Here is a 13,455-nt window from a genome sequence, read left to right on the forward strand (position 1 = left end):
ATAATGGGCAATACAACCAGCATTCACCAATGAATACAGTTGCAGGATGAATTGTGAGTAAATAAACATTTCCTGTGTCATTCTGGGGTGCTCCCCACATCTGTTGCGGCCCTGGGACCCTGGGGACAAGGCAGCATCCTCACAGCTCTTCTTCCTTTAGAGAATGGGGAAAAAGCACCCATCAAGGGCCAGATCTGTCTTTCCCACAGTTGTGCCATGCTGCAGCCAGGCAGAGGCTGTGTGCAGGGCACCTGGAGCCAAGGAGAAAGCAAAGCATGATGCTAATAATAACCCTGCCTCGCATGGAGCTTCTGGACCAGGACAACAACACGCTGCTCTTTGCCTGGGGCTCCAGGCAGAGACCTGCCCCTTCCCATTTCCTTTTTCTGAGTCCTGGCTTGGGAATAAACTTGTTTGTTAGCACAGCTGCAGAAAATCAACCAGGAAAGGGCACTGCAGGAGTGAGGAATGCAGGTATTTCATTTGAGGGAACACACACAGACGATACCCTGCGATATTCAACCAGCTCCAGGGAAATATGCACAGTAACAACAATGCTTTGCATTTCTATAGTGCTTGCCTTTGGCAGCTCTCTGGGAGCTTGCAAACATTAATGAATTCACAGAGGCAGAGATTCAGAGAATATAAAGGCCAGAAGGGACTTTAGATCATCCAGTCTGACCTTCTGTGTATCGCACGCTACTTGGAAACTGTGTGGAAAAGAACCACAAGCATTATTTGGGGGTGGCAGAAAATGCCTTCCTGTGGAAGGCTGAAAGAGCTCAATCTGTTTAGCTTATGAAACAGAAATTGGAGAAGCTATCCTGTAGAAAGACCAACAGTGAGTATTTACATGCAGCTAAGTTGAATCTTCCAGAGAGGCATTTACCTTTGATTTGAAAAACAGGAAAAAAAGGGAAAAATATTGCTTCCCTTGGTATCTTCTGACAATACCTATTCATGCTCATTGTTGGCATTCATGCTTACTAACTCATTTGAATCTGTTTGGTTTTTCTGTCACAGTTTTTGTTATTCTCTCCCCTAGATTAAAAAAAAATAAACCTTCAGTAACCAGCAGCTCTCTCTGTGGCAGCACTTTATACTCTAAATCAAAGAATCTTTCAGTCTTCCTTTAGGTATAATAGGTAGATTGAGTTCATTAAGTCTTTCACTGAAAACATTTTCTCACCTTTGGAACAACACTGGAGCCTATTGTCACACTGCTTCCAGCTTTTCCTCCTCCTTCTAGTATTCTCCTCATCCACCTGAATCTGTGCCCTGTATTTTAGACACTGCATGACTTTTGCCACATTTCTCTACTCCTTCCCACCAAAGAATATCTCACAGTCCACTCCCTAGGCTGTGTGAACACTGTTCCAGCTTTAAAGATGGGGGCAAATGTAAATGCTAGGACAAAACCCTAACAAGTAATTTTGAGGGTGGCAGATTATGGGTAAGTGGTTCTGATCCTACCTTTACAGTAGTATAAATTCAGTGCATTTTAAACACGAGCCTCTAGGTTTATACAAGTCTTGGCAAGAGAAATTCTAGCCCTTTATTTAAAAGGATGATTCCCTTTCAGCACTTTCCACTTTTCCATCCACTCACAGTCTCATTCGGTTATTTTTCACATATCTCTCACTGGAAATAAATGTCTTGGATTCCCCAGTTATTCCTTCTCTCGCCCCCTTATTTTTGTCTTCTTGTGACTGATCCCTTTTCCAATGAGTGTCTCTGCCCAGCTGCTTCTCAGATTCTCCGTGCTCTGGTCTACTCAGCTGTCACAAAACACACCTGCCCCCACAGCCCCATCTGCTTTGTAAGGGTTTGTTATCGTAAGCAGGGGTTTTTCTACTCATTGTTCTTCACTTTGCAAAACCCAAAGCAATCAAGAGAAACCACCACAATGCCAGAGGCTGAGAGAGGGGTTTATGTCAGCCCTAGCTTCTGGCCTCCAGGTGCTGTGCTGGGGCTTTCAGCTGCATTCACAGGCTGATTTTATTAAGTCATGACTGAAATCATGGAGTGTGTGACCTGTAGGGTAAGAATGGCCAGCCTTGTGCCCAAGGGGAATGCTGCAGCAAATGGGAACTTCCCTGAGTGTTTACCTTGCTTGTTGCTGGTTTTTGTTCTGTGACATGGTGAGACCAGGGACTTCAGCTGTTCCCTGATCAAGGGACTGCAGGCTAACAGAGTCTCAGCTCTTTCTATTCAAGGCACCACCACTTTCTTACACACTTTTCAGGCTCTAGCTTAAATCCATTGTCTTTAATCAGATTCTGGGTAAAGCTGCATTACCCTAACAGATAGAAACCCACTTCTAGTTTTGCACCAAAGTATTTTTCTGGCCTGTCTGTACTACACTATCCCCACAGAACCGTGTGCTTTAGTTTCAATGTGTCCTCCAAGGTGCACTCACACAGCAATCCTATCTGCTTTGTCCTTGGCTGCACATGGTTAAACAAGCTGGGTGCTCCCACATTCCTCTCACAGTCAGACTTCCCTTTCCTCTCATCTGCCCATCCTGTCTGCTCCTGTCTCAGCCTGGATTCCTTTGATCAAAACTGTAACACAGACTAGAGGAGAGGTCTCTCTCACAGGGCTTTGGGTGGCAGCACCAATGTATTTTCCCACTGGGAACACCTCCCTAAGCACTAGAACAGCATTTGCTTTGTCCACAACTGCATCACGCTGTGACTCACCATCATGCCACCATCATCTGATACAGAAGATCCCAGCATTTTTTTCCCTGAGCTTTCTCAGGATATGTTTAGCACTAAGTCTGTCCAGCTGCCTTTCAGCAAGGTTCTCAGGACAGATCTTGGCCGATGACAATGGCTCCCTAAATTTAATGTGGGCATCAGGGAGCAATAGAGCTTATACTCATGATCCACACTGAGGATCCTCACAGAGACTTGGCAAAATTGGCTCAACAGTTCCCAGAAGACAAGGACTGCCTCCAGTCCTGCTTGCTGTGCTCTCTGCCAGATCTCTCAGAGTTCCCAGCTTACAGAAGATTTCTATTATTAGTTGTCAAGCATATGACCTTGTCTGTCGTACTACTGAAATTCATTCTGTTTCTGGTACTCCTGCCAAGGTCAAATAAGGCTTCCTCTACTATCCTGGTCCTTCCCTGTACTAGCAATGCCTTCTAGTGTTGAATCATCAGGATACTCCTTCCCTCTCCACAGCTATTGAGTCAGGGTCTCAGGTTTATGTTAGCAAAGACTTAACCCAATGGACGACCATGGGAATGTAACAAGTAACATTTTGCTACCTTTGGTAGGTGATCTTGCTGCTGCTGTCTTCCCAGATTGACTTCTCTCTCCCTGCCCCTCAAACTCCTCTACCTCTCTTGATCTTCTCCAGTCTAATTAATTGTTTCTTATGTGGCACATATCAATGCTTTACTAAAATACAGAGATGAGACCTTTCACATTTCTGTTGCCTTCCAGGAAAACAATCATCTGACAAAAAGATTTTGGCTCTGCCTGGTGGTATCCAGCACTGATAAACTCATATTGTGTGACTCCCTTTTCCCCTAAACTGCTTGCTAATAATTATACTTTCCTTGAAGATCTCCTCTAAAGTGCTACAAATGTTGTAGAGGTCACATTTAAAAGTCTGAGACTGACAAACTAATTTCTTGTCCTTCTTTAATCCTAGCTGCTGAATTTTCCCTTTTGCAGACTGCATGGTGTGACCACTGTGTGCAGAGTTGAAAAATGCCCTTTGCTGTGTCTCCACATGCCAGCTCTCCCAGGGCCAGAAAGCACCCGGGCCCAGCACTGTGAGTGCACTAATCAGCCTGAGCTGCTTACTCACAGCACTCAGCTTGTTTCTTTCCCCAAGGATGATATTTCTGTGCTTATCAGTAACTTGGGCACTGAGTCTTCTTTGAGTTTTGCTCAGATGATGGACTCCTTGATCCCAGCTTTGCTCTTATTGACCAGAAGTGGCCCTACTTCTTCTTTTTTTTTTTTATTCCCCAAATAGCTGAAGAATATTATGCTGTTTGTTTTAACCTCCTTTGCAAGGTCTAGCTCAGCTGATTTGTAAGCAATCCTCACTTATCCCTACAATTCTGACCTCTAAGGGAGGGCAGGGCAGGGCAGGGCTAGGCAAGGCAGCCTTCTTTGATATCTTGCAGAGCCAGCTTAAGCAGCTGCTTGTCATCACAGACAGATGGAGGGCAAGAGAATCAGGATCCTCACAGAAATGGGTGCTTCACACTGTCCCCAAAGGCCCAACTGCTCCCCCCTCCACAATCCAGACTTTGCACTGCTGCCTGTGAAAGCAGTGCCACGAGTCAGAAGCACAACACCCTCCACACGCTGGGCAGCTGAGTGTAGAGGTGCCACCTAGCCAGAATTATCTGTGATCCTGTGAGAGGGGTTTGTGTCCCAGGGAGAGAAAGAGAAGAAAAAGGTCTTGTGAAGGGAAAGGATGGCAGTCGGAGTCCCATTATAAAAGATAGGGAGATTTGCACCTTAAGTGATAGGGAGAGCAGGAGAAAAACAATTCAGGGTGAGTTTGGTGGCTAAAAGTTTGGTCCTTAGGAGGGAGCTGAAGCTGTCTCAGATCTGCTAAGTTTCTGTGGTTCTCACCCTGCAAAACTTGTCTGCTTCTGCCTTGGCTGAATTTATCCATTATACAAGACATTTCCTATAACCTCCTCTGCTGTGACATTTACCACCTTCATCCTCACACCTACAGACTGCTCATGTGATCCTTCTCAGCATCTTCTCGGGTGCCTTTGCTCCTTGCTGAACCGTAGGTGCTAATACAGCTCAGGACATCAGCTGTACCCGTGCTAAGGCTCCAGACAACAGCACTTTACCCCGAGCACTTTGACTCACAGACATGGGCATGGGGATAGGTGTGAGCAGGGTAATGAACCAGCCTTGCATTCACACAGAGATTTGGGTGGTGTCAGGGGTGCCAGGGCCACTTGCTTGGCAGCCTGTGGAGCCTCACACGGCCTCAAATGGAAGGTCCTGCACCATTCATGACCCCTGAGTTCCCAGTGCTTACTGACAGCCCCTGCACACTGTGTCAACCCCCATGACCACAGGGATCAATCCTCACCTACCTGGAAAACACCACAGACAGGAGAAAGCGCAAATTGCTCTGTGGTTCTGAGTGTCTGTGCACGTCCCCAGCGAGATGTGCACCCAGGGAGGGCCGGGGATCTCAGAACACACTGCAGAGCAGCTGTTTATGTATGCAGATACACACAGATACACAAATCACCTCACACATCGTTTATCTACACATCCAACCCACTCCCACGAGCACCCCTGGGCGGGGATACAGGGCCCTGCTGATGCTGGGTTGGCAGGAGTTAATGGAAGAGAGGCTGGGAAGGAAATTAAAAGCAAAAAAAGTTGAAAGCCCAGCACATGATTCTTCTCCTATCACATCTGTGAATCCTGGAGCGCAAGAGTAATTGTCTGCAATGAGTCAGACCAAAAGGCACAAGGTAATGGTTGCTATGGCAACCCGTGCACTGCTCTAATTCGGCTCAGAATTAAAATGATATCAAATAATTTGCAAGCAAAGGCAACATGGCAAAGGCGCTGGGTGCCAATCTAAAAAATCCAGCTATATGCAAGTCTCTCCTGAGTCAGTGTCAAGGGCTCTGTTCCCTTCAAGAGTGACAGCCACAGCAATCAGAGGAGCTGTCGAGGTGGCGGTGATGGATCATGATGGCCAGAAGATTTCTGCTAGGCACGGGCAAGAATGGGGTCCTGGGCTGGAGCTCCAGCCTGGAACAGGCTCCAGGGCTGAGGGTATCCTGGGACAGATGCCTCACCAGACCCCAGATGGGAAAACTCATTGCTCACTATTTTCTGTTGGGTGCCACTGAGAAAATTCCCTGAAATGCTGGCGAGGGTAGGGTCTGTGCTGGGTGAAGCACTGCCTGCATGGGCAGAGGAAGGCAGGGCTCACTCCCTTAGAGCTTTTTCCCTGGTAAGCTGTGCAGCGTACAAAGTCAGGCACTCAGCAGAGACTACAAAGAAATATTTACTCTCAGAATTGGCTATTGTGTTCATTTTTTCCCCAGACAAGGACTCATCCCAAGGGCAACAGACAATGTCTGCACACACAGGGGGGAGGCATGGTCCTTGTGCTGAAGCTCTTACAGCCTATGCAGACAGCATAAATACCATGGAAGAAAAAGAAATTGCTAAGGTCTAGCAGGGGTGAGCAGAATGCTATGAAAGATGCCTCACGTGGATATTTTTAACATTCTTTTGAGGTCAAAATAGACTTATTTGTCCCTCTTGTCCCCAGTTACCATCTATGCATGGAGACATCTATGTGGAGCTCTGCAGGCAGATGTTGCTCTCTCCTGTTCACTGACCTGGCTGGAGGATAACCAGCTCTGAAAAGGGAACCATGTGGCCACAGCACCCAGCACTGATGCCAAAGCTTGATGAAAGGCAAAGTGTGTAAGACCAGAGCCAGAGCAAAATAACGCAACCACCTCGCTTTTGTCTGGCTCATGGAACAGCTTGTGTGTGCCCCAGAAACACCCCAAAAAGCTGCCTGGGTGCTTACAGGTGTCCCCCAAGGCTCAGTGTGTAAGCAGAATGCAATGGTGGCAGGCAGGCAGAGAGGGGATGAAGAGGGCAAGAGACACTGGTTCTGGCACACTAACATGTCATGGGGACACTGTGACATCGGAGCAGTGGCTCAACCCTCAGCCAGCCAAGCGTGTACCCGCTGGTACCAGCCTCCAGACAGACGTCCTGAGAGGTGGAGAAGGCACAGCTGCTGGCAGCACTAAAATCAGCAGCATTATGAGCACCCCTAACATTTCTGTGACTCATTTCCAGGGCACGGCCCCTTCAGATGTCTCTGATTCTGCTGGAGCAAATGGATGTGTGAGAAACTGCTCGGGCTTTGGGGATTGCCAGAAGGGGCTGGTGTCAGCCAGAGAGCGGACATAGCAGGGCTGAAAATGAGTTGTCTTCCTTCTTTCCACCCATCCTACCATTGCATGGGGGACCATGATTTCCATAAAGGCACCCGGTGATGCCTCAGGGACTCACAGAAGTCTCTGCACTGAGACAACTTTGGCACAACCCTCAGCACAAAAAGAGGGACAGCATTCCTCCTAACACTGCAGCACATATTCAGAGATTAGCCACCCTCATCTTTTATATGGGTATCTTAATGCTGCTTTCTGAACCAGCCCAGTGAAATAATTTTAATTCTCCAGTTCATATGCAGCTATTTCCATGGAAAAGGTGCTTATGCTATTAGAGCTTATTTCCGTCCATTTTAACAGCTTCTCCTGATGCTACTGTCACTTTCCAGAGAGAAGGCTTTATGAAATATTTTCTCCACCCAAACAACAAAACTGTAGGAATATGGAATTGTGTGCAGATTAGCTTGAAAAGATGCCACAGCAACAGTCCTGCTGAAAAAGCCACCTGTACCTCCTGTTCCTGCTTGCTGGTAGCAGACAGCAGGTAGCCAAAATTGGAGACCGAGGAAGAGATGGAGAGACATCAAGCTGGCCAGGAATTGCTTTTCAAATGAAGAGCTTCCATCAGACTGACGGAGGCTGGATTTTAACCAGAGGTAAAATGGCAAAATTACTCCCCATTTCCTACTTTTCAGACTGATTGATTTCAAATTCTTTTGAAAAAAATAGTATTTTTAAAAAAATCTGCTTCTGCTGTGAGTACAGAGCCTTTCTGAAAATACTGGTCTTGATAACTCAGTGTCCCAAAACTCTGTTTTTAAAACAGGCAACATTTCTCTTTTCTTCCCCTGGTCTGAGCTTGCCTAGGGCTCTCCCCAAACACATCTGCATGAATTGCTGGTGTCATGGGATAATGATTTCACTGTGGTCCAGTAACAGCTGGTACTTCCAATATCAACAGAGGAGAGAAGTGTTGTATAAAATAAACCCACATCTCCCAAGAGTCCATTTGGATTATTTTTCTTGGGCACCACGTGCATGCCCCACTGTCTGTTGGCCGTCCCTGCCACAGGAGAGCCATGGCAGGGAACCCAACCCTACCTGTCCCTGCTGGGACTGCAGGCAGCTGACAGCCCCAGAAGTTGAACAGCCAGAAGGTCAGGCAATGAAAGAGACGTCATCCACAGCCCAAAGTGACAGCTGAACTCCTGCACAGATTCCAGTGGTTTCACTGAGGCTTTAAATCACTAAAAGCTTCTGTCAGCAACTCCATGTGATTTCTGCTTTGCAGCCTAAGGATCAGAAAGCCCCAGGCTACTGACTCACGGGAGGGAGCAGATGACACTGCTATCTGGGGCAGGACATGGCTTGGGGAGAATGCCATCACCATTCCTTATTTCTCATTTCTAACGCAGTTAGTGTGCGTGAAAGGTACTGGACTGACATCCCAGGAGAATAGCTGCCTTCTAATTAATTATAATTAATCATCCAGGCATTACTTAATGCTTGCATAGTGCTTTGAAGTGCCAAAGCACAATGCAGCAGGTAGATAATATTCATTCCAAGAAACAGGTATAGTCAAGCTAGGGTTGCCTGTGTGGCTTCCCACCAAAGAGACCACACCAAGCCAGCTCACGCAAGCAGACCCTGCCTTAGCTCCACCACATCCTCCAAGAAATCAGTGTGCACCCTGAACCCCTTGGGCACCCCTCCCAGGCCCATGGGGGAAGGAGAGGGATGGATGAGAGCAGTGAGGATTGGGCAGCAAAGGACACTTCCTTTCCCTCCTGAATTTGGCCACCTCTCCACCTGGAGTGTGGAGTAGCATCTCTGTTGGCAAGAGGAGCAGCACGGCCTCCCCCTCAAACCCATTCTGGGATTTCCCGCTGAGTTAACACAGAGTGAGAGGAGAGGAAGGAGGCCCTTGTGCTCCATCCCTTCTCTCAGCCCTCCAGACTGCAACCCTCTAATCCCATCTGACTGCTCCCTCGCTCCCTGACAGCAGCCAGGCCTGTGTCATCTTCCTGGACATTTGATTTGACCAGTTTGCCTTACTCTGCCCTGGCTGGGGACTGCCATTCATCTGCCAGAAGAAAAGGGGCCCAATGTTCCCTGTCACTGGCATTCTCCCCATGGGGGCTCTGGGGGTGCTGCCTCCCCGTGAGCACGGCTCTAAATCCTGGAGCTTAATTTTTCACTGCATGCATAGTGAACATTTCAAAGTGCTTACAAATCCCCTCAAGCACCATCAAGTCAAACAAGTGACAGTAATGATCAGTGGCAGAATGACAGGCCAGTTCATACCACTTGTTCTTTTATAGGGGCACTCAAAAAGTCTCTGTTGCTTTCCTTTTACAGAACTGTGCCTGCATTTATTCAGAAATTACAAGTCTACCCAGGTATTTGGCTTTCTGGGAACCAGTGCTGGGTACCAACCTGCTGGTAGGATCATAACTAAATTACCATGGTATCAATGCTAGTAAGGGCTGATGCCATCAGAATAACAAGAACAACAATCGGCATCCCTTTCTGCTCTGATTGCCTCTTGTGTGCCTCCACACTCCCTCTCCTTCCTTCATCCCTCTCTGAACCCAGGATGGTGTGGCAGCTCTGCCCAGCATCATTTCTGCTGCAGCCCCTCACAGTACCCTAGAATCAGGATCTAGCCTTCAGGATAATTATATTACTGCGAGGGGAAATTAAGTGAGATCTACATCCTTACTCTCTAAGCTGACATCCTCAAGAAGTATTTCAATTGGTAGTGTGACCACTAGTTATTGCCCTTTTTAAAAATGACTGCTAGTATGAAAGATTCAGATGATGAACTTCGTCACTACTGGAAACAAAGCAAATGGTAATATACCACTTTTTTCCACCTTGAACCCCCCCAAACTTTGTGTGCCCAAGCCAGCATATGGAACCTACCCCAGCAAACCCTTGCACTCCTGCTGAAGTCAGTGGAGGCTGCAGCTAAAGGACACGAGGAACTCTGGACCCTTTGGGTGACAGTGTTTGCCCTGATGCTATCATTTAGCCCACCCATAGCATGGGCCAGAGATGGGCTGTTTTCATCAAAGCATAAGAAACCAGGAATGAGGAACACCCTCCATGTGTGGAATAGCAGAAAATGCTTGTGGTCAGGTACCAATGTACCTGCTAGGGACAGGGACCATGGTACCTTTAAGGAACAAAAGCAATTGAGAATTCATTTCTGTCTCAGCTTCTGTGGTTGCCAGTGAGAAAAGTGGTTCTGCATCATTTCCAAAAATGACATATTTTTCACCCTATTGTTATTGCTTTAACATGATTTGTTTCCCTATCCTCTGCTGCATCCTCTGCAAAGGATCCTGCCCCTTCACAGCATGTCCACACTGACAGTATTCAGGATAACTGAGTGGGTGGAAATCTCCACAGGGGTTGTGGAAAGTGCTGCTGACAGAAGAGAAATGGCTCTGTCAGGGCCAGATCCTCCTGCCACTTCTTCTTGCTCCAGTGCTTTCACCGAGAAGTTTCCTTTCTTGTATTTAAGCTGAGTGCCAGATTGTCCTGGTTTCAGCTAGGGTAGAGTTAATTTCTTCTCAGTGGCTGTTAGAGTGCCGTGTTTTGAATTCAAAATGAGAATGTTTTGGGTTTTTGCTTAGTGTTTATCCTAAGTCGGGAGCTTTTTCCCTTGTCTCATGCTCTGCCGGTGAGGAGGTGAACAAAGGAAACTGGGAGGGACCACGGCTTGGACAGGTGACCTGAGCTGACCAAAGGGACATTCTACACCACAGAACGTCATGCCCAGTACAGAAACTGGGGGGAGCTACCCAGAGGAGGGACCAGTCTGGGTTTGGGAAGAGGGGTCTGGCATGGGTCAGTGGGTGGTGAGCAATTGTATCTTGCACTGCTTTTCTCCTTTTATTATTATCACCATCATTCACCATTACTACTGTATTTGACTGAATTTTCAATTATTAAACTGTTCTTATCTCAAACTGCAAGTTTTACTTTGATTCTCCTCCCCAGTACACCAGGGTGGATGAGTGAGAGGGAGGCTGGGTGAGTGGCTTAATTTCCAGCTGGGCTTGAACCACACCACTGCTTGTGTGCCTCTGCTCTAACCCACAGGTCAGGAAAGGGAAGGAAAAACAAACTGCCTTTTAAAAAAATGTTCTTTTCTCCTCTCAAATTAATGCTTAGAAAAATGTTTCAGTGCTGTTTCAATGCTCTTTCATTTTCTGCTGGGTATAACAGTGTCAGCTGGTATCAGTTTTGGGAGCAGTTTCTATCATCCAAGCACCTATTAATGTGAACTTTGCTGAAATCATCTCTGTTCACAGGTGTCTCTGGGCAGACTTCACAATAATTTTCTGGCTTTGGGCATAAGAGTGAAATGTTCTATTTCATAACACTTCCTTCAGCTTTTAAGTACTTTCTCAATGCCCAGGTGATAATTAGTGAGAATCATTGTCAGCTAGAACTTACTGAAATCCTGGAAATTAAGGAATGCTTCATCAGATGAAGTTGAATTGCTATAGTCTTACTGACAATGTAGCATTGGAGAACATTCCCTGTCTCCTACCCAGCCTAGGCACATGCAATAGGCTGTGATCTGAAGGTATCTGCTGTATGGCTTTCTCTCCACAGCGTGCCCCTGTAATGAAGTTGTTTGGGTGTCCATTCTATCAGCCATTCCTTCCCCCATGCAAGGCTCCACCAGCACTAACCATTCTTTCCCAAGAAGCTCTGCATCACAGCATATAATTACACCATTACTTGTTCCATCAGCCTCTTCCTTTAGTCACCTTTTCCAGGTCTGAAACAATTTCCATGGAGCTACATCTTCTCTTACCCCAGTACTGCTGAGGGGTTAAGCTGGATATGGTGCCAGGGTTACTGATAATGCTGGTTTGGTTTGTTAAATGGCTGCTGTGTTCAGCTTCTGAGTTTGGTGTATTTCCATAAAGGCTGAAGTGATCAGTACAGAAAATGGTAAACCTTCAAAAGCTTTGGGGTTGTGTTGGAAATAATGTGCTGCATAAATTTTCCAAAAGAAGATGCAGTCTAGTGAAGGTCTGCCAAAAGACATTTAAAGCTCAGATACAACAGTAAGTTTGGCAATCTATAGGTCTGAGTTGGAGTTCTAGCAACATGCCCATTGCACCAGCAGAAGTTATTTTTCATTTGAGATAACAATGGAGACACATAAACATGATGCTGTTCCAAAGCCAAAAGCATTTCCTGCAAAGTTTTAAACCTGCATGGACTTCCCAACCTATTCCTGCTCCAGAGAAGGAGTCTCAATCCACAAATTCACCAGCACTGGAGATGAGAAGCTTCCATTCAAGCAGCCCATTTCCCTTTCAGGAGCCTGTCAGCCATTCAGTACCTGCTCCATTATTCTCTGTTTAGCCTAGTTCTCAATACCACAAGCTATTGTGGCTCCTGTCACTTCCCTTGAATGACAAGCTAACAGCTCTCAGCTCCCACACTCAATGCAAGATGCAGCCATTTCATTCAAGATAAAATAGAAACCAGAATGTCCTACCTGCAGCAATTCCCATCTTCCCGTCCACAGACACAGACACAGCCGTGCTCACTGTCACCACTTTTGGCAGGCCACCCCCCTCTGTCAAGACACAAATACAGCAGGTTTGGTTAGCTTACCCCCAGAGAGGAATAAAATGCAGCAGGAGCAGCTTGCCCACACATTTTCCCATCCAGGACAGTGTGTACATATGCCTCAACTCTGAAACATCCCAGAATTTTGAGGGCTGCATCTTTCGAGACACAAAAGCAGCCTAATGGGCTAGGTATATATTTTATTTTTCTCTTCTGTATGATGAATGAGGCATCCTCAGCATAAAAGAAATGTCCAAATCTGGATGGGGGGAAGGGTTTGAGCAATCTGGTCTCATGGAAGACATCCCTGTCCATGGCACAGGCTGTGGAACTAAGTGACCTTTAAGGTCCCTTTCAGCCCAGAATGTTCCATGATTCTGGGATAAAAAGTAAAGGATTGGCTGAATTTTGGGCATGTAGAGCTTCTCTTAGGCCAGAGAGCTGTTCTGCTCAATCTGCATCATCTAAACTCTGTGGACAGAGGAGAAGCAGGACAGGTAATTCTGACAACACTTGCACAGCAAAGGCCAAGCTTATGTCTAATTCTCACCCAAGCCAGGCCAGGACTACAAACTGCAGACACAGCACTTCCAGTGCTTCCAGAGTGCACTCCATTTCAGAAACAAACCCTTCTGGGACTTTGTTGCCTAAACTCCCTTATGCCCCAGGGTTTCCCAATTATCCTTGAGCTGCTGCTTTAAGCATCCTGTAGGTCCTGGGACACATCTGCCAGCCCTGTGCAGATCTCTGAGCTCCCACAGGGCATTTAACACCACATGGCTGGAGAGGCTCAAGCCACTGAACCCCATCTCTCTTTGCCAGTGTAGCTGTTTCAGCCTGCAGTTGTCCGTGTGGCAGATCCCATCTCTGTATTTTTTTAGTGATTAGATTAGCTGGGACACCTCTTTGGGAAC

General features: G+C 46.8%; 1 protein-coding gene across 1 annotated transcript in view; it reads right to left on the reverse strand.

Annotated features, from left to right (window-relative positions):
• Positions 1-13,455, reverse strand: part of CACNA2D4 (calcium voltage-gated channel auxiliary subunit alpha2delta 4) — a 117,692-nt gene that overhangs the window by 53,069 nt on the left and 51,168 nt on the right. Inside the window, exon 26 of the mRNA XM_063395088.1 lies at positions 12,468-12,548. Coding sequence (XP_063251158.1) covers positions 12,468-12,548 — 81 coding nt within the window. The remainder of the gene's footprint in view (positions 1-12,467; positions 12,549-13,455) is intronic.

The sequence above is a fragment of the Prinia subflava genome, chromosome 4, assembly GCF_021018805.1.
Source record: "Prinia subflava isolate CZ2003 ecotype Zambia chromosome 4, Cam_Psub_1.2, whole genome shotgun sequence".
NCBI classification, from domain to species: Eukaryota; Metazoa; Chordata; class Aves; order Passeriformes; family Cisticolidae; genus Prinia; species Prinia subflava.